Genomic DNA, 24,819 nt, shown 5'->3' on the forward strand with positions numbered 1-24,819 from the left:
TCTCCTATCACAGCCATTAAACTCAGTAACTGTTATAAAGTCATGATTGGCCTCATGGTGAAATCCCTGAGTGGTTTCCGTCCTCTCCGGAAGTTAGGAAGTATGCCTGTATCTTTGTAGTGACTGGGTGTATTGATACACCATCCAAAGTGTCATTAATAACTTCACCATGCTCAAAGGGATATTCAATGTCTACTGTTTTTTTTTACCCATTTACCAATATGTGCCCTTCTTTGCGAGGCATTGGAAAACCTTCCTGGTCTTTGTGGTTGAATCTGTGTTTGAAATTCACTGCTTGACTGAGATAATTGTATGTGTGGGATACAGAGATGAGGTAGTCATTAAAAAATCATGTTAAACACTATTATTGCACACAATATGAGTCCATGCAACTTACTATGTGACTTGTTAAGCAGATCTCTACTCCTGAACTTATTTAGACTTGCCATAACAAAGGGGTTGAATACTTACTGACTCAAGGCGTTTCAGATTTACATTTTTTTCATCAATTTCTAAAAACATAATTCCACATTATGGGGTATTATTGTGTGTAGGCCAGTCAAAGGGTGTGAAAATTTTGAAAGCACTGCATAACTCTGTCCCAGTAAATAACTCTGCAGGCTAGCAGTCACGACACTCATTAGCAGCTTCTCTCTCTCTCTCTCTCTCTCTCAGTAAAACAGGTCTAATTACAGGTTATCATCATTCCTCCCTCCAATCTTTGAGTGGTAACAGCAGAGCAAAGGACACAGAGGGTGGACGGTATTTGAAACTGTACTAACTCAAGAGGCTGTATTCACTAACAGTGTAAGTGCATTCACCCAGATGATCAGACAGAGCAGAGGGATAATGGTTCAAATGTGTTGCTTAAAGAGGAATGAATCCAGGTTAATGATATTTCCTATTCTCGTGTCAATACATACCAAACAGTGTGTGGGAAAAGCTTGGTATACTAGATGGGTTATGTTAGCCCACACACACTGCTTGCTGTTTTACTTTCGGATTTGGTAGAAGAAACGGAAACAAACTAAATACCACATGCACACGCACACACGCACACACACACACACAACCACACACAACCACAGTAGATAGCCAATAACAATACGAGTACAGAGAGCAGCAGAGCCACAAACCACAGCACTGTGATGAGAGACGATGCTATAGCAGAGGGTGTAGGCTGTGAAGTGCTGGGCTGGGGCCTGTTCATGCAGAAACACAGAATGATTCCTGGGATATAAACTAGAGGTCGACCGATTATGATTTTTCAACGCCGATACTGATTATTGGAGGGCCAAAAAAGACGATACCATTAATCGGACGATTTTTATTTTATTTATTTGTAATAATGACAATTACAACAATACTGAATGAACACTTATTTTACCTTAATATAATACATCAATAAAATCAATTTAGCCTCAAATAAATAATGAAACATGTTCAATTTGGTTTAAATAATGCAAAACAAAGTGTTGGAGAAGAAAGTAAAAGTGCAATATGTGCCATGTAAGAAAGCTAATGTTTAAGTGCCTTGCTCAGAACATGGGAACATATGAAAGCTAGTGGTTCCTTTTAACATGAGTCTTCAATATTCCTAGGTAAGAAGTTTTAGGTTGTAGTTATTATATTATTATAGGAATTATAGGACTATTTCTCTCTATACGATTTGTATTTCATGTACCTTTGACTATTGGATGTTCTTATAGGCACTTTAGTATTGCCAGGTTAACAGTATAGCTTCCGTCCCTCTCCTCGCTCCTACCTGGGCTCGAACCAGGAACACATCGACAACAGCCACCCTTGAAGCAGCATTACCCATGCAGAGCAAGGGGAACAACTACTCCAAGTCTCAGAGCGAGTGACGTTTGAAACGCTATTAGCTCGCACCCCGCTAACTAGCTAGCCATTTCACATCGGTTACACCAGCCTAATCTCGGGAGTTGATAGGCTTGAAGTCATAAACAGCGCAATGCTTGAAGCATTGCAAAGAGCTGCTGGAAAAACGCACGAAAGTGCTGTTTGAATGAATGCTTACGAGCCTGCTGGTGCCTACCATCGCTCAGTCAGACTGCTCTATCAAATCATAGACTTAATTATAACATAATAACACACAGAAATAAGAGCCTTAGGTCATTAATATGGTCAAATACAGAAACTATCATCTCGAAAACAAAATGTTTATTCTTTCAGTGAAATACGGAACCGTTCCGTATTTTATCTAACGGGTGGCATCCATAAGTCTAAATATTCCTGTTACATTGCACAACCTTCAATGTTATGTCATAATTACGTAACATTCTGGCAAATGAGTTCGCAACGAGGCAGGCGGCCCAAACTGTTGCATATACCCTGACTCTGTTGCAAGAGAAGTGACACAATTTTCCTAGTTAAAAGAAATTCATGTTAGCAGGCAATATTAACCAGGTGAAATTGTGTCACTTCTCTAGCATTCATTGCACACATTGATGTTTATGGTTAGGTACAGTCGTGCAACGATTGTGCTTTTTTCACAAATGCGCTTTTGTTAAATCATCCCCCGTTTGGCGAAGTTGGCTGTCTTTGTTAGGAAGAAATAGTGTTCGCAATGAGCCAGGCGGCCCAAACTGCTGCATATACCCTGACTCTGTTGCAAGAGAAGTGACACAATTTTCCTAGTTAAAGGAAATTCATGTTAGCAGGCAATATTAACTAAATATGCAGGTTTAAAAATATATACTTGTGTATTGATTTTAAGAAAGGCATTGATGTTTATGGTTAGGTACACGTTGGAGCAACGACAGTCCTTTTTCGTGAATGCGCACTGCATCGATTATATGCAACGCAGGACATGCTAGATAAACTAGTAATATCATCAACCATCTGTAGTTAACTAGTGATTATGATTGATTGATTGATTGTTTTTTATAAGATAAGTTTAATGCTAGCCAGCAACTTATCTTGGATTCTTACTGCATTCGCGTAACAGGCAGGCTCCTCGTGGAGTGCAATGTAAGTGTCACGGTTGTCGTTGGGTAGAGACGACCAAAACGCAGCAGGAATGTGGATGCTCATCTTGATTAATTTATTAAATAAAGTGAACACCAAAAACAACAAAAACGAAGAACGACAGAAGACAGTTTAACAGGCTAAAGTAACAGCAGTGCTAAAGATAACTACCCACAAAATCCCCAGGTGAAAACATGCATCTGATATATGACTCCCAATCAGGAACAACGACGTACAGCTGTTCCTGATCGGGAGCCACACAGAAATAGACATACAAGAAAACCATAGAAAACCAACACTAGAACAATTACTCAAACCCCAGACTACATAAACCAAACACCCCTTTAATAACGCACACAACCCGAACCATATGAAACAAATACCCCTCTGCCACGTCCTGACCAAATATATAATACAAATACTCCCTCTACTGGTCAGGACGTGACAGTAAGGAAGGTGGTTAGAGCGTTGGACTAGTTAACCGTAAGGTTGCAAGATTGAATCCCCGAGCTGACAAGGTCAAAATCTGTCGTTCTGCCCCTGAACAAGGCAGTTAACCCACCGTTCCTAGGCCGTCATTGAAAATAAGAATGTGTTCTTAACTGACTTGCCTAGTTAAATAAAGGTGTAAAAAATTTATTAAAATAAAAATAATAAATCGGCCAAATCGGTGTCCAATAATACCGATGTCCGATTGTTATGAAAACTTGAAATCGGCCCTAATTAATCGGCCATTCCGATTAATCGGTCGACCTCTAGTATAAACAACTGTTGTCTGTGTGACACTCAGCAGTCTTCTTCACGGGGCCCACCAAGGGATCCAGCCAAGCCAGACTAAACAAGCATATTTCATGCAATTGCCATTCTAGGAACACAAAACATATCTCAAACATCATGGCGTATGTAAATGCTGACATGGGACTTCTCCAATGAGTGTCCATGTGACAACCAACCTGTAGGCTTTTATATGGTACATCCCTGGCATTATAATGCCTGTGAAGGACACAGCTATGATAAACAAGCACATGCGTGAGGAATCATGTTGTCGGCTGGGTTCGAGCGACGCATCTTTTCCACAGGATTTGGAATTGATGTCCAACCTCCCTGAAAGCTGAATTATCTCTGCCTCTGTGGAGTGCTGCTAGTAGTGCTAACCCTGTCCTCAGCTAGCCTCCATCTAATTCACACTAGGCACAATGAGATTGAAGTAATTTCCGACTCTATAGTCGCCTTAATAACCCACAGGCGATTTATGGAACCGCTGCTGTCCCTCCCTGCGTCCGTCTCTCATTTTAATCTCTCCTCTCCAGATTGCCACTCTGGGAAGGGAGAGGAGGTGGTGAGGAAGTGTCATATTAGAGTAAGGATAAGGAGGAAGGAAGGAAAGAAGGAAACACTGGGTTGCAATACTAGGTAAACTAGACTGATAACATGACCCATCAGGATAGGGTGGAAAATGGGAATAGCCAATTTGTGCACATTAACTATTCATAACTTCATTGTGTGAATTGTTTGTGTTTGATTGTTAGTGTATATCACTTCATGATTACATATACCACTAGTAGTACATTCACCTTTAATTCCTATAATTTCTAATCTGTTTGGTTACGGTCATTTCTGTTAATGCATTCACAGTGGCGAAATTAGCATGTAAATCTTGGTAGGCAAATATACACAACACTAAACAATACATTAATTGCACTGTAATGGTGACAAACGGTGCCCACAAACTGTTAGGGCCTACATAAAGCTGTCCCAACAGCTGAGTCCCAACAGCAGTCCCAACACCTTACCACTGCTACACCTGGCTATCAGCGGAGCCTTGTCTGGCAGCGAAACAGTTCATTCAGCCTCATTTACTGCCTTTTAAAAAAACATGGCTGACGTGCTTAAACAAATGTGGAATCTACTGACAATTGAGATGTACAAACTATGGCATAAGGGGATGACAAGCGGAAAAGAGGCAATCCGTAATTTCGATTAAGACAATAATGAGCAAGCCGGGACGGACGTAGTCAATATAACTATTTGTTCAGCACTTTTGAAAAGTACAGCGACAGAATTCAGAACATGGGCCATTCTTACAGTGTTCTCCCTGTACAGCAAGTCAGAACCGTAGGACAAATAAAGGGGGCATATAAGCAGACAATGAAAGCTCTTACGATATTCAATGATTATATTTCTCAAAAACAGGCTACAGGCTACATGTGCTACACAACATACACTTAGTATTACTTTCTTAGCTACAGTATACATATCTCCCTGGCATATTACATAATTTTAGCAGCAGCATTTAAGACATTTTTAGGCTCACCTTGTTGTGATGTGCTCACTTGAACAGGAAGGTGGCGCGGCGGACCTTCCTGGGCAAATTTTGTCATCAAAGACAGAGACCGGATTTACAAAACATATTTTCCTAGTTTGAGCTAATTTATTTCCGACTTCCCAGTTGCAATGCTTGCAAGTTAGCCACTGTCACGATTCCTTCCAAATCACTCATTGTTAAATTTGCAATTTCCATCTTGTTGCGTAATGTTTATGTCCAATGGCCGATGAGCACCGATACGTTATCTATCATTTCTCTTCATTATTTCTCTTCATATGACAAGGATTAACCTCTTGACGGTCGCCTAGGATAGGGGGCGCTACAGCGATTTTTGAAAAGAATTCGTGCCCATTTTAAACGGCCTCCTACTCAAACTCAGAAGCTAGGATATGCATATAATTAATACTTGTGGATAGAAAACACCCTAAAGTTTCTAAAACTGTTTGAATGGTGTCTGTGAGTATAACAGAACTCATATGGCAGTCAAAACCCCGAGACCGATCGTAACAGGATGTGGAATTCTGAATTGCGGACTCAACTTCATCACTTTGCCTATAAATCACACCGTGAGCAATGGTTCATTGAGCACTTCCTATTGCTTCCACTAGATGTCCCCAGTCTTTACAAAGTGGTTTGAGTCTCCTACTGTGAAAACTGACTGAATGAGACACTGTGGAAAGTGGTCACATGAGGAGGGCCATCACCATTATGACGCCGGTGCCCCTGGCTACCCTCCCCTTTCGAAACGTTTAGAAAGACAATGCAATCGTCCCCCTTGAATCTTATTGGAGCTCTGGTTGAGAAAGGCCCTAAAGATTTATGTTATACAACGTAAATTCAACTTCCGGTGAATTTACTAAATTACTCACGATAAACGTTCACAAAAAACATAACAATTATTTAAAGAATTATAGATACAGAACTCCTCTATGCACTCGATATGTCCGATTTTAAAATAGCTTTTCGGTGAAAGCACATTTTGCAATATTCTCAGTAGATAGCCCGGCATCACAGGGCTAGCTATTTAGACACCCAGCAAGTTTAGCACTCACCAAAGTCAGATTTACTATAAGAAAAATGTTATTACCTTTGCTGTTCTTCGTCAGAATGCACTCCCAGGACTTCTACTTCAATAACAAATGTTGGTTTGGTCCCAAATAATCCATTGTTATATCCAAATAGCGGCGTTTTGTTCGTGCGTTCAAGACACTATCCGAAAGGGTAAATAAGGGTGACGAGCATGGCGCATTTCGTGACAAAAAAAATCGAAATATTCCATTACCGTACTTCGAAGCATGTCAACCGCTGTTTAAAATCAATTTTTTATGCCATTTTTATAATATTATATATATTATATAATATTCCGACCGGGAATCTGCGTTTAGGTAAACAGACGAAAGAAAATAAAGCATGGGGTCGACTCGGGCACGCGCCTAAACCCATAGTACTCTGATCGGCCACTTGCCAAACGCGATAATGTGTTTCAGCCAGAGGCTGCCTCGATATCATTCCGCTTTTTCCCGGGCTCTGAGAGCCTATGGGAGCCGTAGGAAGTGTCACGTTATAGCAAAGATCCTCAGTCTTCAATAAAAAGAGCCAAGATGAACAACAACTTGTCAGACAGGCCACTTCCTGCATGGAATCTTCTCAGGTTTTGGCCTGCCATATGAGTTCTGTTATACTCACAGACACCATTCAAACAGTTTTAGAAACTTTAGGGTGTTTTCTATCCAAAGCCAATAATTATATGCATATTCTAGTTACTGGGCAGGAGTAGTAACCAGATTAAATCGGGTACGTTTTTTATCCGGCCGTGTCAATACTGCCCCCTAGCCCTAACAGGTTAATGTAGGCAAATTAAATCAGTTTTACAAAATTTTTACCAGCATGTCACATGTGCAACCAGAGGAAAAAAAACTCTAGACCACCTTTAATCCACACACAGAGATGCATACAAACCTCTCCCTCACCCTCCATTTGGAAAATCTGACCATAATTCTATCCTCCTGATTCCTGCTTACAAGCAAAAACTAAAGCAAGAAGTACCAGTGACTCACTCAATACGAAAGTGGTCAGATGACGAGGATGCTACGCTACAGGACTGTTTTGCTAGCACAGACTGAAATATGTTCCGGGATTCATCCAATGGCATTGAGGAGTATACCACCTCAGTCATCGGCTTCATCAATAAGTGCATCGACGATGTCGTCCACACAGTGACCGTATGTACATATCCCAAGCAGACGCCATGGATTACAGGCAACATCTGCATCGAGCTAAAGGCTAGAGCTGTCACTTTCAAGGAGCGGGACACTAATCCGGACGCCTATAAGAAATCCCGCTATGCCCTCCGACGAACCATCAAACAAGCAAAGCGTCAATACAGGATTAAGATTGAATCCTTCTACAATGGCTCTGATGCTCATCAGATGTTGCAGGGCTTGAAAACTACGGACTACAAAGGGAAACCCAGACGCGAGCTGCCCCGCGACGCGAGCCTACCAGACGAGCTAAATGCCTTTTATGCTCCCAAGCAACACTGAAGCATGCATGAGAGCACCAGCTGTTCTGGATGACTGTGTGATAACGCTTTGAGTAACCGATGTGAGCAAGACCTTTAAACAGGTCAACATTCACAAAGCCGTGGGGCCAGATGGATTACCAGGACGTGTACTCAAAGCATGCTGGCAAATGTCTTCACTGACATTTTCAACCTCTGTCTGTAATACCTACATGTCTCAAGCAGACCACCATAGTCCCTGTGCCCAAGGAAGCGAAGGTAACCTGCCTAAATTATTACCACCCTGTAACACAAACGTCGGTAGCCATGAAGTGCTTTGAAAGGCTGGTCATGGCTCACATCAACAGCATCCTCCCGGATACCACAGACCCACTCCCAATCGCATATCGCCCCAACAGATCCACATAAGACGCAATCTCAATCGCACTCCACATTGCCCTTTTCAACCTGGAAAAAGGAACACCTACTGTGTGTGAGAATGCTGTTCATTGACTACAGCTCAGAGTTCAACACCATAGTGCCCACAAAGCGCATCACTAAACTAAGGACCCTGGGACTAAACACCTCCTTCTGCAACAGGATCCTGGACTTCCTGACGGGCCGCACCCAGGTGGTAAGGGTAGGCAACAACACACCTGCCACGCTGATCCTCAACACGGGGGCCCCTCAGGGGTGTATGCTTAGTCCCATCCTGACGACACAACAGTGGTAGGCGTGATCACCGACAACAATGAGACAGCCTATAGGGAGGTGGTCAGAGAACTGGCAGTGTGGTGCCAGGACAACAACTAATGTGAGCAAGACAAAGGAGCTGATCGTGGACTACAGGAAAAGGCCGGCCAAACAGGGCCCCATTAACATCAACGGGGCTGTAGTGGAGTGGGTCTCAGAGTTTCAAGTTCCTTGGTGTCCACATCACCAACGATCTATCATGGTCCAAACACGCCAAGACAGTCGTGAAGAGGGCACGACAAAACCTTTTCCCCCTCAGGTGACTGAAAAGATTTGGCATGGGTCCCCAGATCCTCAAAATGTTCTACAGCTGCACCATCGAGAGCATCCTGACCGGTTGCATCACCGCCTGGTATGACAAGTGCTCGGCATCTGACCGTAAGGCACTACAGAGGGTAGTGCGTACGGCCCAGTACATCACTGGGGCCAAGCTTCCTGCAATCCAGGACCTATATAATAGGCGGTGTCAGAGGAAAGCCCATGAAATTGTCAGAGACTTCAGTCACCCAAGTCATAGACTGTTTTCTCTGCCACTGCACGGAAAACAGTACTGGAGCACCAAGTCTATGACCAAAAGGCTCCTTAACAGTTTCTACCCCCAAGCCGTAAGACTGCTGAACAATTAATGAAATGGCCACCAGACTATTACATTGACCCCCCCCCCCTCCATTTGTTTTGTACACTGCTGCTACCTGCTGTTTATTATCTATGCATAGTCACTTCACCCCTACTTAAATGTAGAAATTACCTCTAACCTGTACCCCCGCACACTGACTCGGTACCCGTACCCCTGTATATAGCGTCGTTATTGTTATGTTATTGTGTTACTTTTTATAATTTTTTACTTTCTTAACTCTTCTTGAACTGCACTGTTGGTTAAGGGCTTTTAAGTAAGCATTTCACGGTAAGGTCTACACTTGTATTCGGCGCATGTGACAAATAAAGTTTGATTTGATTTGAGAAACACGTTGTTGTTTACTTCATTCCTGGGGCGGCAGGGTAACCTGGTGGTTAGAGCATTGGACTAGTAAGGTTGCAGGTTCAAATCCCTGAGCTGATAAGGTACAAATTTGTCGTTCTGCCCTTGAACAGGCAGTTAACCCACTGTTCCTAGGCCATCATTGAAAATAATAAATTGTTCTTTACTCACTTGCCTAGTTAAATAAAGGTAAAATACAAGTTTTGTCAATTCTATTTAGTCATAGTCTTTCATTTGGAGCACTCCTATCAATGTTGAGTAAGGATGCGCACCTGATTCATTAGCCTTCCCTGTAGCTCAGTTGGTAGAGCATGCTGTTTGCAACGCCAGGGTTGTGGGTTCGATTCCCACGGGAAAAAAATAATAATAATATAGAAAAAAAAAAAAAAATGTATGCATTCACTACTGTAAGTCGCTCTGGATAAGAGTGTCTGCTAAATGACAAAAATGTAAATAAAAAATGAAGACATAGAACTATATAGGCTACCTGGCCTGTGTGCAAATATATAAATGGGCATATAAATATGCCCATTTGGGGATCTGATAGTATTTCTGACTGGCTTAACGCACCACCACTAAGCTGTAGAGCTTCTCAAAGTAATATTTTGTTCACCTCAAACAGCAAGCAAACAAAGTCTCTTTTTACATCCGTCGATAATGACAATAGTTCCTCAATGTACCGTCAATTCCGGACTATAAGCCACAACTTTTTTCTCACACTTTGAACCTCGCGGCTTAAACAATGACGCGGCTAATATATGGATTTTTCCCGCTTTCAATTTATTTTCTCCCAAAAAAACACATTCTGTGACGTGCTCAGTTTTTTGGCGGCATGAAGCTTTCATTAGACCAATGAAATTGCCGAACGGGTTAAGGTCAAACAACTTTTTTGTTTACTGTTTAGATTAAATCGAGCGCTCTCAAACTTATTACGGTAGTCATTTTGTCACCCTCATCATGGCAAAGACACGGAGAAATGCATATGATGCAGCTTTCAAGTTGAAGGCGATTATCTGGCTGTTGGAAAAGGAAATAGAGCTGCTGCACGGGAGCTTGGTCTTAATGAGTCGATGATAAGACGTTGGAAACAGTAGCATCAGGAATTGACTCAGTGCAAAAAGACAACTAAAGCTTACTGCTAATTTTTTATTTTTTGTTACAAGCCGTGTTTCGTTAAAGCCTATTTATTTTTTTACAAGCCGTGTTTCGTTAAAGCCTATTTATTTTTGTTACAAGCCGTGTTTCGTTAAAGCCTGTGTAAAGTTCATTTGTTTCAATGTACCGGTAGGCACCTGTGGCTTATAGACGAGGCTTATTTATGTTCAAAATAATATATATTTTTTTAATTCAGTGGGTGCGGCTTATATTCAGGTGCGCTTAATAGTCCGGAAATTACGGTATTTAAAAAAATGGAACTCATTTTGCGTTAGATTTGGATAGAATTTTGATTAACCACTTAACAAGGATTTTTAGATATTAAGACGTTATTATAAATTAAATTAAACTGATCCACAAAAATGTACATATGAAAACCATAACTGGCATGCAGATTGGTAGAATTGTTAAGATAAATTGGCATTTCATATGAGAAAGGTTGCCGGGTCCTTGTGTACGCTACTACCGGCAACGTCAGGAGAGTTTTTTTTCCTTCTGGTAATCTAGATCTCTGGCTCCCTCTTGAGTTATTTGTGTGTTATTTCATCAAACAGTAAGCTTAAAGCATCAGACAAGCTCAATGCATATAGTTGCTTTTATTAAAACACTTATGGTGTGTCTATGAATGGAAAAATACACTTAAGAAAATGTTGACCAATCAATTGGTCAAACGAACAGACAACTTTCGGTCAACCAATACTTTTTTTATTTGGGGACAGCCCGAGAACACACCGTTGTTCTATTCCAGGTGCAGACAGTCCATCTGCAACACCTGGCAATCACAATACAAACTCTGCTTCTTTATACAGAATTGGAATTCCTGTTTTTTTATCTAATTCTGAGAATGGATAATGGGCTTTTCCAATGAGGTAGAGCACAGAACAGAAACTGTCACTCCAAACTGGAAGAGACAGTGTCTCATGGTTATCATTCATACCGAGACCAGATTAGATCATAAATGAAAGCAAACAACGTATGCATCATTGGTTATTAGGACTGCAGGTTTCCTCTTTGGGGGCCTCATTTGCAAATGCATTCGATACTCCTCTGGTGAGTGGAGCTGTGTTCATTGAGCTGCAAATGGCTTATGTATGATTAGCATTTGTGAACAGTGAAGGTTCTGCGGCCCGTTTGTCTGCTGAATGTTTACTGCCCACCTGTGTCTTGTTCCCTTGTCCGTGTTGTCTGGTTTTACACATGACAACAGCTAATAATGTCTGCTGTTGTCCTATCATTGTGAGGCTGTTCAATTTTAAGTGGAGATGTTTTGAAGTGGTGTGTTGCGTGTGCAAGAGATTTTGAAATGAAACCCTATATTAGCTTGTAAACCTTTCAAACAGACTGAAACATTTTATTATCGGACTGGGACATTTTATTATCTTGATGACAAAAATAAACTCAACATTTCTGCTCTGCCAATATAGATACATTCAGCAGTGTCCGTCAGTATGTGAAGTATTTTAGAATCCAACACTCCCAAAAACTTAAAAGAAACATTTAGGCGGTTGCTTACAACTTTTGAGCTGTTGGCGGATTGCTACTGCTTATAAGGCTCTTAGGGTAGAGTAGCTATTAAGAGGACTAAGAAAATGTAAACTCAAATAACCAGCATGTTGACCTTAATTCCAACATCAATTCATGTAAGTTAACTACAAACGGCATATCTAATTCGCTAATATATCCTGTTCTGTAATTGGCCTGATGATCCCTTTCACGCTTGATATAATCTTTCCTCATGCAGCCACTGCCCGTGTTTCTGAGATCCAGTTCAATAAGGATTTTACATGTCAGCATAAAATACCACAGTTAAGGGTTCCGTTCCATGTGTAATACTCCTTTGATTCATGTGTTGATTGTCAAGCTAAACCATCCCTTTTGTTCTCCTAATTGCACTGTTTTTGTTTCATTATCTTGGACATAGAAGTGGAGGCTTTTTCAAATGTTCCATAACCTGAAGGAAGGACTGGGGAGCTCCTGCTCTTTTCTATAACCTGTAGGGAACACAATATATGGTCATACTTGGCATGTGGGTTTCTCACTTATGGGTGGCACAAATTGGGATATGGGGAGGGGAATGGGCAGGGTATATGCAAATTAAATTCTGTACTATTTACTATAGTTAAATTGTGTTTTGCGGACTGTAATGTTTTTGCGTACATTACTGTAGTATTAACTAAAGTATTTTTTTTCATCATAAAACTGTAGTATTTACTATAGTATTCTACAGTATACAACAACATTCTATAGTAAGTACTACACACGACTGAGGGATACTACAGCGTGTAGTATAGTATTATACAGTTTACAGAGTTACACAGTAAGTACTACAGTAGTTTATAGTTCATTTTAGTTTTTAATGTGTGTCAACACAAAAGATGAAGAGAAGACAACCTTAGTAAGCCTTACGGTGCATTTCTGCTGTGTATGTCAGGGGGACAGAGCAGTGCTCTGTGATCTGACATTACGATGTGAGATTCACATCTCTGATTGTGCTGCTCATGAAGAGAGCTGTAGAGCACTACTGAGTCATGCGGTGGTTTAACACGCAACTCTGTTGCCCCAAGAGAAGAGGCAGAATCTAGAGAACAAAGCCTCAGGGAAATAATGTCATGCATTGGGGTTCTCTCTTTCCTCACACCACCTTGTTTGTTCTCCCTGTTCTCTCCTGTTTTTAGAGGTTATGCATATGTGTCCTCAGAGCAGAGAATCCTCCCTTTCTTCCTTAGGTGAGGTGTCTGTTGTACATTCATTCATACACCCAGATTGAGATCAGTCCATCAGAGAGGTAGGGGAGATACACACTGGGATGCTTGGATGTGGTGGAAATAAAGTGAGTATTGTTGATAGGCTTAAACTGTCTGGAGTTGACTGTCTGTCTGCATTTGCCCAACATGCTCAGTCAGACACAAGTGAAAGGATTTCCTCCATTATCCTCAGTATCCTTCACTAGACCTTGAGCACACCTGAGTAGCAGGTGGGAGTCCGGAAGAAATAGGGTAATATTGCAATCTATCAGAGGCGAGAGCTACACGCCTCTATTTCTTGAGCATTTGTTGCTCAAACCTGCACAAATGTTATAGTGGGTTTTTCTCTGAATCATGGTGCACAGACACTTTCAGGATCTCAACATCAGTCATTCTCTGGCAAGCAGCAGATAAAGAACCTCAAATATATGTAAATGTACTTTCTGAATAAAGTGATTCTGATTCTTCCATCAAGGGAACTCCCATTAAGATCAAGCCAGGCGCTGCAACTGGAAGATGACGGCCATGTTTCCACGCCCCCACAACCCAGAGGCCCACGCATATCAGCCACTTTTTCATCCATGGTTCCGGCCCAGGAAACCAGTCAGTATGACAGCTCTTGTACTAAACAGTCTGTGAGTTGACTGACAAAATTTGAATGTGGTGTGTCCTGCATACAAGATGGCCTTCCTCCTTCCTGACTGCTAAATATTTCACAAATGGCCCATAACAGCTGGGCACAGAGGCAGGGTGACTGATAAGCACTCTGGGGCGAGGGGGGGGCTATGCATGAGGTGAAGAGTGAGAGAGACAAATGAAGAGAGAGAGAGATATGAGGGGATTTAATCTTCCTGGGATGATTCTAACCTTGCTTTTTAGCTAGGGAGCAGAGGCTGATTTCTACCTGGAAAAGTGTGCACACTATGTGCACACTATCCAGCCAATCAGAAACATCACGTGTCAGTGTCACCAAAACCAAAACACAAGAGTCTGTGGTGTGCGACGCTAGCCAAGATCTATACTCAAACAGAGCAGACCCACAGTCACTTTCACATGAGCTGGAGGTAATTGTGTCTGGGAGTGGCCATTCATCAAGTGGACATCAGTAGAGCTGGGGTTAAGTGGAGAGCCTCATGATCTGAACGCAAAAGATGAACATAGCTGTGACTCCAGCTGATTTATTTCAATACACAGAGGTCCTATTGAAACCCTTGTCACCCTGGCAAGAAGCATCTGTTAAATAGCAACATCAATGTCATGCAACGCAGAGTGTTCATGGAATATGACACATGCTGATTATGACAGATAATGAGGAAACGCATGACAGTTCTCCTTCAGTTTGTCTATCTGCCCATTTCCCATGATCAAATTAAATGATATGGGGTACAAAAAAAAATAGATACTGCATGACAATAGGAATTTTCTGTGACATCAAGAAACCATTCAGCCTTGCTGACACACACACACACACACACACACACACACACACACACACACACACACACACATCATCAGATATGTTTTTGATGCCTCAATGCATTAGTGAGGTATGCAAAGTTCTGAAAGGAATTGGGACTCGTAGGAATATACACCCTATGACATACACCCACTTCCAATGGACAATATACACTGTGTAGTTACTAGTTCAATAACAAACTAGGGCATCCTAGAATGTCCAGTTGTATGCCCCTTTCATTGAATAATAAATGTTTAACTGACTCTCAGAAGTTACAATTAATCACCACCGCTCACTCTCCAAATTACATTGTGAAATTATGAGCATGTAATGCAGTGGCTCGTTATTTCCCATAAACTCTCATTTCATTTAGAAAGTGTAGGCTTAATCCTGAGCTCCGAGGGGCATTTTAGAAATGAGAAATGCTTATTTGGCAACCCTGGTTATACAGTAGGCATATCTCATAGTGTACACATAGTGTTCACAGATAATTTTTTATTGAAGTACCCTTCACCATGTCACCTGAATGCAGGTGTCGCAAATATTAAATGGATAAGAGGTCCTTGGCACAGGGGAAAAGTGCACTTGAGTAAGTATGTGTGCCAAATTGCTTACACAAGCACCTGGATGTCAGACGGAGCTGTTGTACTGTGGAGGCTAAAGCCAGAAACACTGGGGAAGGAGTGGGAGTCAATTTAGTTTATCTAAAAGTACTGAAGGCTGAATGGATCTTGACTACAGCAGGGTTCGATTTTTTTTTTAACCAAGTAAGCGTAACATGGCTATCATTGTGTATGGCAGAGTATGGCATTTGCCATACCCTAGCTCAGTGGTTCTTAACCTGGGTTCGATCGAACCCCAGGGGTTCGGTGAGTCAGTCTCAGGGGTTCGGCGGAGGTCAAGACACACACCCGACTCATGATTCGTGATGACACGCCCCGCTTGGCCATCATTGGCTGCAGGTGATCACGCAACATCGCTTGGCCTATCTGTGCTGCAGGGAATTTGGCGCGCTCAGTAGTCGAATTGTGACTGTCGTGATGGTACGTCGTGTGATTTCTTTCTTAATATTTTAATCCCTTCATACTAACTATGTCGAGCAAAAAAATAAAGTGGTCGGACGAATATGTACAATATGGATTCACATGTATAACGGAACGTGATGAGAGTCAGCGTCCTAACTGCATGATTTGCAATGCCAAGTTGAGCAATTCTAGTCTAGCACCGGCAAAACTAAGAGAACACTTCCTTATGGACAATACAAGAACACAACACTCGCTGAATTCAAGGTGAAGAGAGCCAGATTCGATGAAAAGGTTACTCTGGCTGTTCTCGGCTTTGTACCCATCAACAAACCGATCCTCACAGCATCGTACGAAGTTGCTTACCTGATCGCAAAGCAGGGCAAACCACACACCATTGGTGAAACACTCATAAAACCAGCTGTGTTGAAGATGGCGAATATCATGCTGGGAAAAGCGGCTGAAGTTAAGTTATCCCAAATTCCTCTTTCAAATGACACCATTAGCGACAGAATAGAGGACATGAGCAAAGACATCTTGGCTCAAGTAGTTGCAGATCTGATTTCAAGCCCGGCAAAATTCAGCCTTCAACTCGACGAGACCACAGACGTTTCCAATCTAAGCCAGCTTGCTGTATTTGTGCGCTATGTGAAAGACGACGTGATAAAGGAAGATTTTTTATTTTGTAAGCCTCTTACGACAACAACTAAGGCAGCCGATGTGAAGAAACTTGTGGATGACTTCTTCAAAGACAACAATCTTTCGTGGGATATGGTTTCTGCAGTTTGTTCGGACGGAGCTCCAGTCATGCTGGGAAGAAAGTCTGGTTTTGGTGCGCTAGTGAAAGCCGATGCACCACACATCATTGTTACGCATTGTATTCTGCACAGGCATGGAGTCAACATCATCGAAGTGGAAGAAAACCTGAAGGCTTTTCAAAAAAAAGCTACCGTTATGGAAACGACGAACAGAGAACGATAACTTCGCAAACTTTCCCCTGCTGGACGACTGTGTAAGTAAGATCGAAGATGTATCTGGAATCGGAGACATTTCTCTACCCGCGGAACTGAAGCAAGCAATTGCCACGCACTTAGATGAGCTTGCAAAGTCTCTCGACGGATACTTCCCTACAAGAGAGTCATATCCAGCATGGGTGAGACAGCCGTTCACGTTTAGTGTTGAGACAACAGATGTCAATGATGAATACCTCGATGAAATCATTGAAATTCAGCAGAGCCAGGTTCAACAGCAACTCTTCAGAACAACAACGCTCTCAACGTTTTGGTGTCAACAAATGGTAACGTACCCTGTTATTGCTAAGAAAGCTCTGGAGATTTTCATACCGTTTGTTACAACATATCTTTGCAAGCAATCCTTTTCGAGGATGCTGGACATAAAAACGAAGAAAAGGAACAGACTTTGTTGCGAAAATGACATGAGAGTGGCACTTGCCAAGGTGAAGCCGCGCATTTCTGAACTGGTCTCTGAAAGGCAACAGCAGAAGTCACACTGATTTGCAGTAAATATTAATTATGTTTTTGTTTTTGTGTGAAAATCATGTTTTAATGGTTTTGTTCTTTGAACACTGATGTTGATGCACGGTTCATTTTGTGCACCAGTAAAATATATACCTATGTTTTGAATTTTATTTTTCCAATTAAGAAGGGTTCGGTGAATGCGCATATGAAACTGGTGGGGGTCAGTACCTCCAACAAGGTTAAGAACCACTGCCCTAGCTCAACACCAACAATTTCAAATAGGCTACCAAAATCATTCCAATCCCGATAAAAGGGAAATGCAGTGTAGCCGTACTAGGGGCTGGATTTAGGACCATGCGGATAGCTAAGAGCCGTGTTTAGCGGTAGAAGAGAGAGTGTTTTAGGACCTCTGGGCAGCGCGTCGAGGCAGCTGCTGTGAAGAGTGAACAGCATGACTTTTATCTCAGAACAGTGCAGAGATGGAATATGGCTGTGTAGATGGCAAGGTAACTGCTGTTTGACTTGACATTGAAACTAAACTAGTTTGTTCCTCCCCGTGCTAAGCTGGTGCGTAGCATCTAATTGCTGTATGTGTCACGACTTCCTCTCCTTGTTCGGGCGGCGTTCGGCATCACCGGCTTTTTAGCCATCGCCAATCCATTTCTCATATGTCCATTTGTTTTGTCTTGTTCCATACACACCTGGTTTTCATTCCATAATCACACTGCATGTATTTAGTAGTCCTCTGTTCCCCTCCATGTCTTTCTGTGTAATTGTTTCTTGTCAAGTGAGTATTGTCAGGCGCTTTACTTTTGTTACATTCCGTGTTTTGGCGGGCTTATGTTTTTATGTGCTGTCATTTTATCACCGGAATTAAAGTGCGCCTATTTACTACATTCTGATCTCCAGGCACCTGACTTCACCTCCGTACACACCCTTGACAGTATGACACGTGTGTAGAATGTTAAAGCCTGACTAAGTAAGTTCCAAATAAAATGACACTTTTTTTTCTGGTTTTATATATTTCGAAATATATAGATAAAATACTAATTTGCGATTTGGATCACTTCAAAGTGATACAAATGAAGGTTTTAATAATTATAAGCACAGCAGCTTCGTTTACAAATGTACTGGTCAGATTTTCTCCAGGCAGTTATGACGCAATAGGCCTACTGATACTTTTTCTTGGCCACATTCTGTGTGTTTCTTTGATCCATCCACGACTACAGCAACACATCAACAATACATACACCACCGTTCAGGGGTTTGGGGTCACTTAGAAATGTCCTTGTTTTTGAAAGAAAATAACATTTTTTGTCCATCTAAATAACATCAAATTGATCAGAAATACAGTGTAGACATTGTTAAAGTTGTAAATTATTATTGTAGCTGGAAACGGCTGATTTTTAATGGAATATCTACATAGGCGTATAGAGACCCGTTATCAGCAACCATCACTCCTGTGTTCCAATGGCACGTTGTGTTAGCTAATCCAAGTTTATAATTTTAAAAGGCTAATCGATCAGTAGAAAACCCTCTTGCAATTATGTTAGCACAGCTGAAAACTGTGGTGCTGATTAAAGAAGCAATAAAACTGGCCTTCTTTAGACTAGTTGAGTATCTGGAGCATCAGCATTTGTGGGTTCGATTACAGGCTCAAGATTGGCCAGAAACAAAGAATTTCTTCAGAAATTCGTCAGTCTATTCTTGTTCTAAGAAATGATGGCTATTCCATGTGAGAAATTGACAAGAAACTCAAGATCTCGTACAACGCTGTGTACTACTCCCTTTACAGAACAGAGCAAACTGGCTCTAACCAGAATAGAAAGAGGAGTGGGAGGCCCTGGTGCACAACTGAGCAAGAGGACAAGTACATTAGAGTATCTAGTTTGAGAAACAGACGCCTCACAAGTCCTCAACTGGCAGCTTCATTAAATAGTACCCGCAAAACACCAGTCTCAACGTCAACAGTGAAGAGGGGACTCCGGGATGCTGGCCTTCAGGATGCTGCTTTTCTTTCAAAAACAAGGACATTTCAAAGCGACCGTAAAACTTTTTGAACAGTTGTGTATATCTAGCTATAACCCCCTCATTACTAACAATACTCATTATAAATTAGAGTTGAGTGATACAGAATAAAAGTGTAATTTAGCTGACAAATGCATGTCGTTAACGGTTAATAATATTGGCTCCTGGCTGTCAGTCAGTGTGTCTGTCTGTGTGCAACAGCAGCTGATGTGCAGGAGAACATATTTTTGAAAACACTGGCAGGTCTTGTTACAAAGTTGCTTTGATGTTGCTACTTTGAGCTTCTGGATGAAAACTGGAATTGTGGGGGATTTTCATTCAGCAAGGGATTGAGAATATTGTCTTGCTCGTGGAACCATATTTTAGACTCCTCAGCATGACCAGTGCCAGCATGCTGGACACTGGAGAATAATAAAACAAAAAAAAGGTCAGCTCTGTCTAAGCTACTTCTGTTAAGTGAAGGTAGCTAGTTAGCTAATTTAGATGGCTAGTATACAGATAGATCCACACACGCATTGCTTGCGTGATTAACCTACAGCCAAATAAACATTAATGCACTTACTTGCTAACTTTGCTGGAGTGGCTAACTGGCTAATTGTTTTCCTCTTGGATGTTGAGTTTACTATTGCAACCTTTTGATGGCAAATGTATTTTACAATTCAACCCTATAGCTGCCTAGGGTCGACTTTTCCAGGCAAGTTTTTGCACTGCAAGAGATCATGCAGATAATGCCACTACCTTGCACCACAGTAGATGGCCTATATGTTGAACTTGTCTCTGTACATTAGAATTAGATTTGAGTGCTGTAGCATTCATAGCTGACTCCACTTGTACATTTGAATGTTAATAATTTGCATCCCATGTAGAACATTTTAAAATACATTTAATAAGCTTGGTGTTACAATTGAGGATGTTTCCTACTACAGGCTCTGCCCAGAGGTCAGGACCCTTATGGCACAGGGCGCACACTTGTCTTGTTTTGTAGGGTTTCTGGTTCAAACCCTGCTCCCCCATAGCTACAGACAGTGAATTTGTAGGTCTACAGTAATTGAGATTTTGTGTAAGTGTAGTAATGAGATGGGATTTGAATGCAATTTATGGACATCTAGTAACTTTCACGGTCACACAAAATGGAAAGTCCATCATACCATGATGTCATTGTCCGTAAACTGCCACTTCTACAGCCTCTTCAATTTTCTCAAAATATATAAACAACCTGCTAATATGTATTCACACATATCATTAAGGGGTGCTTTTGGAGACGTGTGGCACGTTTGTTTACTTTCAGGTTACTCACAGAATCACTGGCGTTTTTGCGGAGCTGTTCCTCCTCTCCAACGTCCGCAGATTTTACTACCAGCTTCTCGAAGCATGCAGAGCCGAGAGAGGAGCTCTTCTGGTGGGACATGATTAAATGGGAGACGATGAGCTTCGGGCACTCGTGTCCCGTTAGCTCTGGCTTGCTTGCCGACACTCCATCCGCCCCCAACAGCTGTTGCATAGGTTGCCCCGTGCTGCTGTTCCCAGGGTCCGCTGTACCGCCGAGTGACAGGTCGCCTGGGAAAGTCGACGGGGTAGAGGAGCAGAGATTGGGCTGTGAGGACGAAAAGACGCGGTCCAACTGTTTCTTTTTCCTTTTAAACATCCATAACCCCGTCTCCTTTTTACTGTCGGGATTGCGACGTTCAGAGACCAATTTGGGACTCAAAAACGGTTTGGTTTTTTCTTGAAAATTCTTCCACATCCTCCGTTGATAGGACATCGATTCCTGTCCCTTCGTGGCGTTATCGTCCTTGTTTTTCTCTTCCATAGTGCCGGTACAGCAGCCTGCCAGTCTGCGCGCACGGCGTCGTGAATGTCACCGTTGGCTGAAGATACTGCACTTCCACTATGATCAATTTCCAGCGCCAATGAGCCGCACAAGACGAATGGGTTCGTGTAGATCTTCTGGATCTTCGTCATCCGCGAATGCACGCGCCTGAAGTGTGAATTTCATGACAAACGTGGTGTGTTGCGGTCAAACGGTAAAATTATGGAGCGGAAGCGTTGCGCTTGCATTAAATGTGAAGTTCACACAGGCTGCATGGGCAGAAAAACCATCACACTTATTGGAGTCAGAATCAGATGGAAACACATACTTCAACAGATGGCAACACATACTTAAACAGACAGCGCTTAATAACGTATGCGTTGGTAGTTAGTAGTTACAATATACATTTCCAATAGAGATAGAGTAGAGAACTGAACGTAAGACTGACTGAACATATTAAAATATTCAATGCGCCTCCCCCTGGTCAACCCATGCCAGTGGGTTCAAATTATCACATGTTCTGATTGCGTTTCATAATGAATTTTATGCCATTGACAAAGGCTAGTAGATTTTGTTTTCATTTTGCAAGAGGGGTGTGCGTTTGCATGCGTGCGTTTAATGAATGTTAGCCGAATAAATTAGTCCTTTTGATGCCTTCCCTCTGTTGTGAATGAATGCACTTTCTCTCTGAGAGAAGGGAGCGCACTCAGAGGATGACCATTTTGGGTGCCTCTAGAAATCCTATTAAATTACTAGAGGGTCTATGTCAAAACCCTTGAAGTTCCAAAATGGGCTGAAAATAGCAGACATATTCGTCAGGAAGAAATCCAAAGCACTCTCATTGGAATGAATGGCAGACTGAATCCAGATTTTTACTCATGCAAGAAAATAAAACAATTAATATAATAGAATGATTGTTAACCTAAAATATTGTCATATAATCATAAATACAGTTTAAATGGGTTGTGTACACATTTTTCGGTATAAATAGTCTCTAAAATATGTCTTAAATGTTGTTTTCTTGGAAAGCTGTGATTGCTATTATATCATACAATATCAGTACTTGTTACATTTACAACTTGCCTAAGTCCTATCATCTACTGATTTCAACCAGTATATGGCTGTGGATTGACTCCATTGTTTGAATGGAATGTTGCCATATTGGCAGTTAATTTGAAAAATGTATGGAATCATTCCTCTAAAACTGTCTGGCTAGCTACTTAACAAACATACAGTGCAGATACATTCTTCAAATTCATTATTTTACACAATATCTGATCACAGCACTGGCAAACCATGGTTGACCAACTCCCTGACCAAAATTGCTGACCTTTATTCCATCATAAGAAGGTTCATGTCCATTTTAATATTCTAATTCCTAATTCAATTAGGGCGACCTCCAGGGGGCCCCAAGAGCCCATTTTCCCCCCCCATCTTGCGGAAGCTGCGGGGGAGTGTTGTACGCAAGTGGTTCAGACCACTCCCAGTCCTAAATTATTGCTTGAGAAAGAGTTTTTTGCTAAAAAGCTATTTTTGTCCATTGATGGAAATCTAATGGAAATCTATTACAGGGAGGTAATTCATTGTTTCCCAGAAAGGATTTGTTATTGATATAAAAATGGCTGCATTGGGCCTTTAAGCATGTTTAAGGTCAAGTTTACCATAAATATCAGCTGGAGCAAGCAGATGTTTAACAAGTGCATCTGCTTTGTGTTAGTTCAGTGTGTGTGTGAATGCGAACTAAGGTAAAAAGAGACACTGACAGTGCAATCCTGTGGGTTTGTCTGATGTGAGGAAGCAGGACTCAGGTCCAAAAAGTTGGATCTGTGGCTTTCCCACTTGACCCGATATGTATAAATACATTTTCAAAAAACAGAGACCTATTCACAATGGACCCGAGGACAGTCAGACCTGCCCGTTTTGAAAAGGTCAGTGGAAAGGTCTGTGGTTTGGATCCGAGAGACCTGTTCAGATCCGAGAGAGAAAGAAATTCATATTCAAAAAAGTAATATTAAAGGAGACAAGCTTAGGCCTATCTTAGGCACACACACTCACGCACACATGCACACACACACACACACACACATGCACACACACACACTCACACACACAACCATTGCCATTACACCTAGATGATGGCATTAAAATGGGGATTGTGAGCATGAATATTGTATATGGTGCAATCTGACTGACAGTAAATGAGGGACAGGCCAAGGACCAGGATGTACATTTATGTAGGTCATGATCCCTATAAGATGATCTGATAAACTGCTAAAGCACTTCACCTATCAACCCCTCTCACAATTCATTCATGAAACAACTCATGACACCTGAAAGTCAAACACACCCCAAATACTTAATACAAACTCCACGTCTAAATGAACAACTTCAACTCACATGTAAATGTTGTTTGTCAGACTATGAATGGTGCAGGGACTTGGAGACAATAGCAGCTCAGTCCCTGTCTTTCCCCTTCTCCCTCTGGAAAATCAACCACCATCTTTAAGGAAACAGGTGGAGGTGCATTCTTCATGGTCACAACTGCAACCAATCAGAGCACACAAGCAATTCATTCAAACAGACAAATAAGCTCACAGTTCCAAATCACATGACTACTGTAATTCACTGAATAGATGTACAGTACCTCCACCCTTGTAACATACATATGTATAGGGTAAATGAGAAGGGGGGGAAAAAATGACTTAGGAAGGTAGATATTTTTTCAACACAGTAATTTAGACTTGGAAAGGGGTAAATAATTAAAGAAAATGGAAAAAAAAGTACAGGCCAAAACTTGGATTAAGAGAAGCTCTTAGACGGATTCATTTGGATGATAGGCTAAATCAATCACAGCACTAGTCGTCTTACTTTAATGAGCATGGCATCGATTGGAGGGCAAGGGAATGAGACACCAGGTCATCTTTTGAAATCTGCACTGCGTTGTGTGTACTGGTTTTGAGACCATCTTCCACTAGAACTTTCTGCCATGAGACAGAGGTGTTTGACTGGGTTTAGGGATGGGTTCGTATGTTCATCTAATCCCTTTCTCTATGACATAATTATACGGGCAGAAGAAAGTTATCTTCAAATAAGAATGTTCCAATTTAATCACTTAACATAATCACTACCATTTCAGCTGGGGCAATTAAAAGTATTTCCCCTGAGTAGATATTAACATTTAGTCTGGGAAAGGGACATTTTAGCACAGGTTTGTAAATATGTAATTGGCTTTTTACAGATGTTAATGAGGCTCTGCTAGAGCAGCAGTTTTCAATGAAGGAGATGGCCATAGTTGAGAGCTAGCAGACATGGAAACTAATCAAACAGACCGAATACATATCCAAATTGAATTGCTGTGAAACAAGCACTCCAGAACAATCCAGCCTCAATAAAAATCCACGTTGAAAAGTATTGTTGGTCTACCACCACACAAATACTGGAAATACTACACTCTATTGTCAAAATACTTTAGCCAAGTAATAGAGAAAGTTAAGATGGTTTGCTTGCTGAGCTCAGTACTAACACAACATCAATCCCTCATTATCACGTTGCCAAGTCCACACTGGCACACCCCATTCAG

The 24,819-nt window shown here is 41.6% G+C and overlaps 1 protein-coding gene across 10 annotated transcripts in view; it reads right to left on the reverse strand.

The window, feature by feature from the left end:
- The window catches only part of LOC106580145 (multiple C2 and transmembrane domain-containing protein 1-like), a 228,087-nt gene extending 206,456 nt beyond the window's left edge, over nt 1–21,631 (reverse strand). For 4 of the 10 annotated variants that reach the window (XM_045704315.1, XM_014160869.2, XM_014160872.2 and 1 more), the window contains exon 1: nt 20,727–21,629. In XM_045704315.1, coding sequence (XP_045560271.1) covers nt 20,727–21,239 — 513 coding nt within the window. In that variant the 5' untranslated portion in view covers nt 21,240–21,629. Of the gene's footprint in view, nt 1–20,726 lie in introns of all 10 variants that reach the window. The other 6 variants (XM_014160871.2, XM_045704317.1, XM_014160870.2 and 3 more) reach the window with 3 other exon arrangements.
- Between the last annotated feature and the right edge of the window lie 3,188 nt (nt 21,632–24,819).

This window comes from Salmo salar, chromosome ssa20, assembly GCF_905237065.1.
Source record: "Salmo salar chromosome ssa20, Ssal_v3.1, whole genome shotgun sequence".
In the NCBI taxonomy this organism is placed as follows: Eukaryota; Metazoa; Chordata; class Actinopteri; order Salmoniformes; family Salmonidae; genus Salmo; species Salmo salar.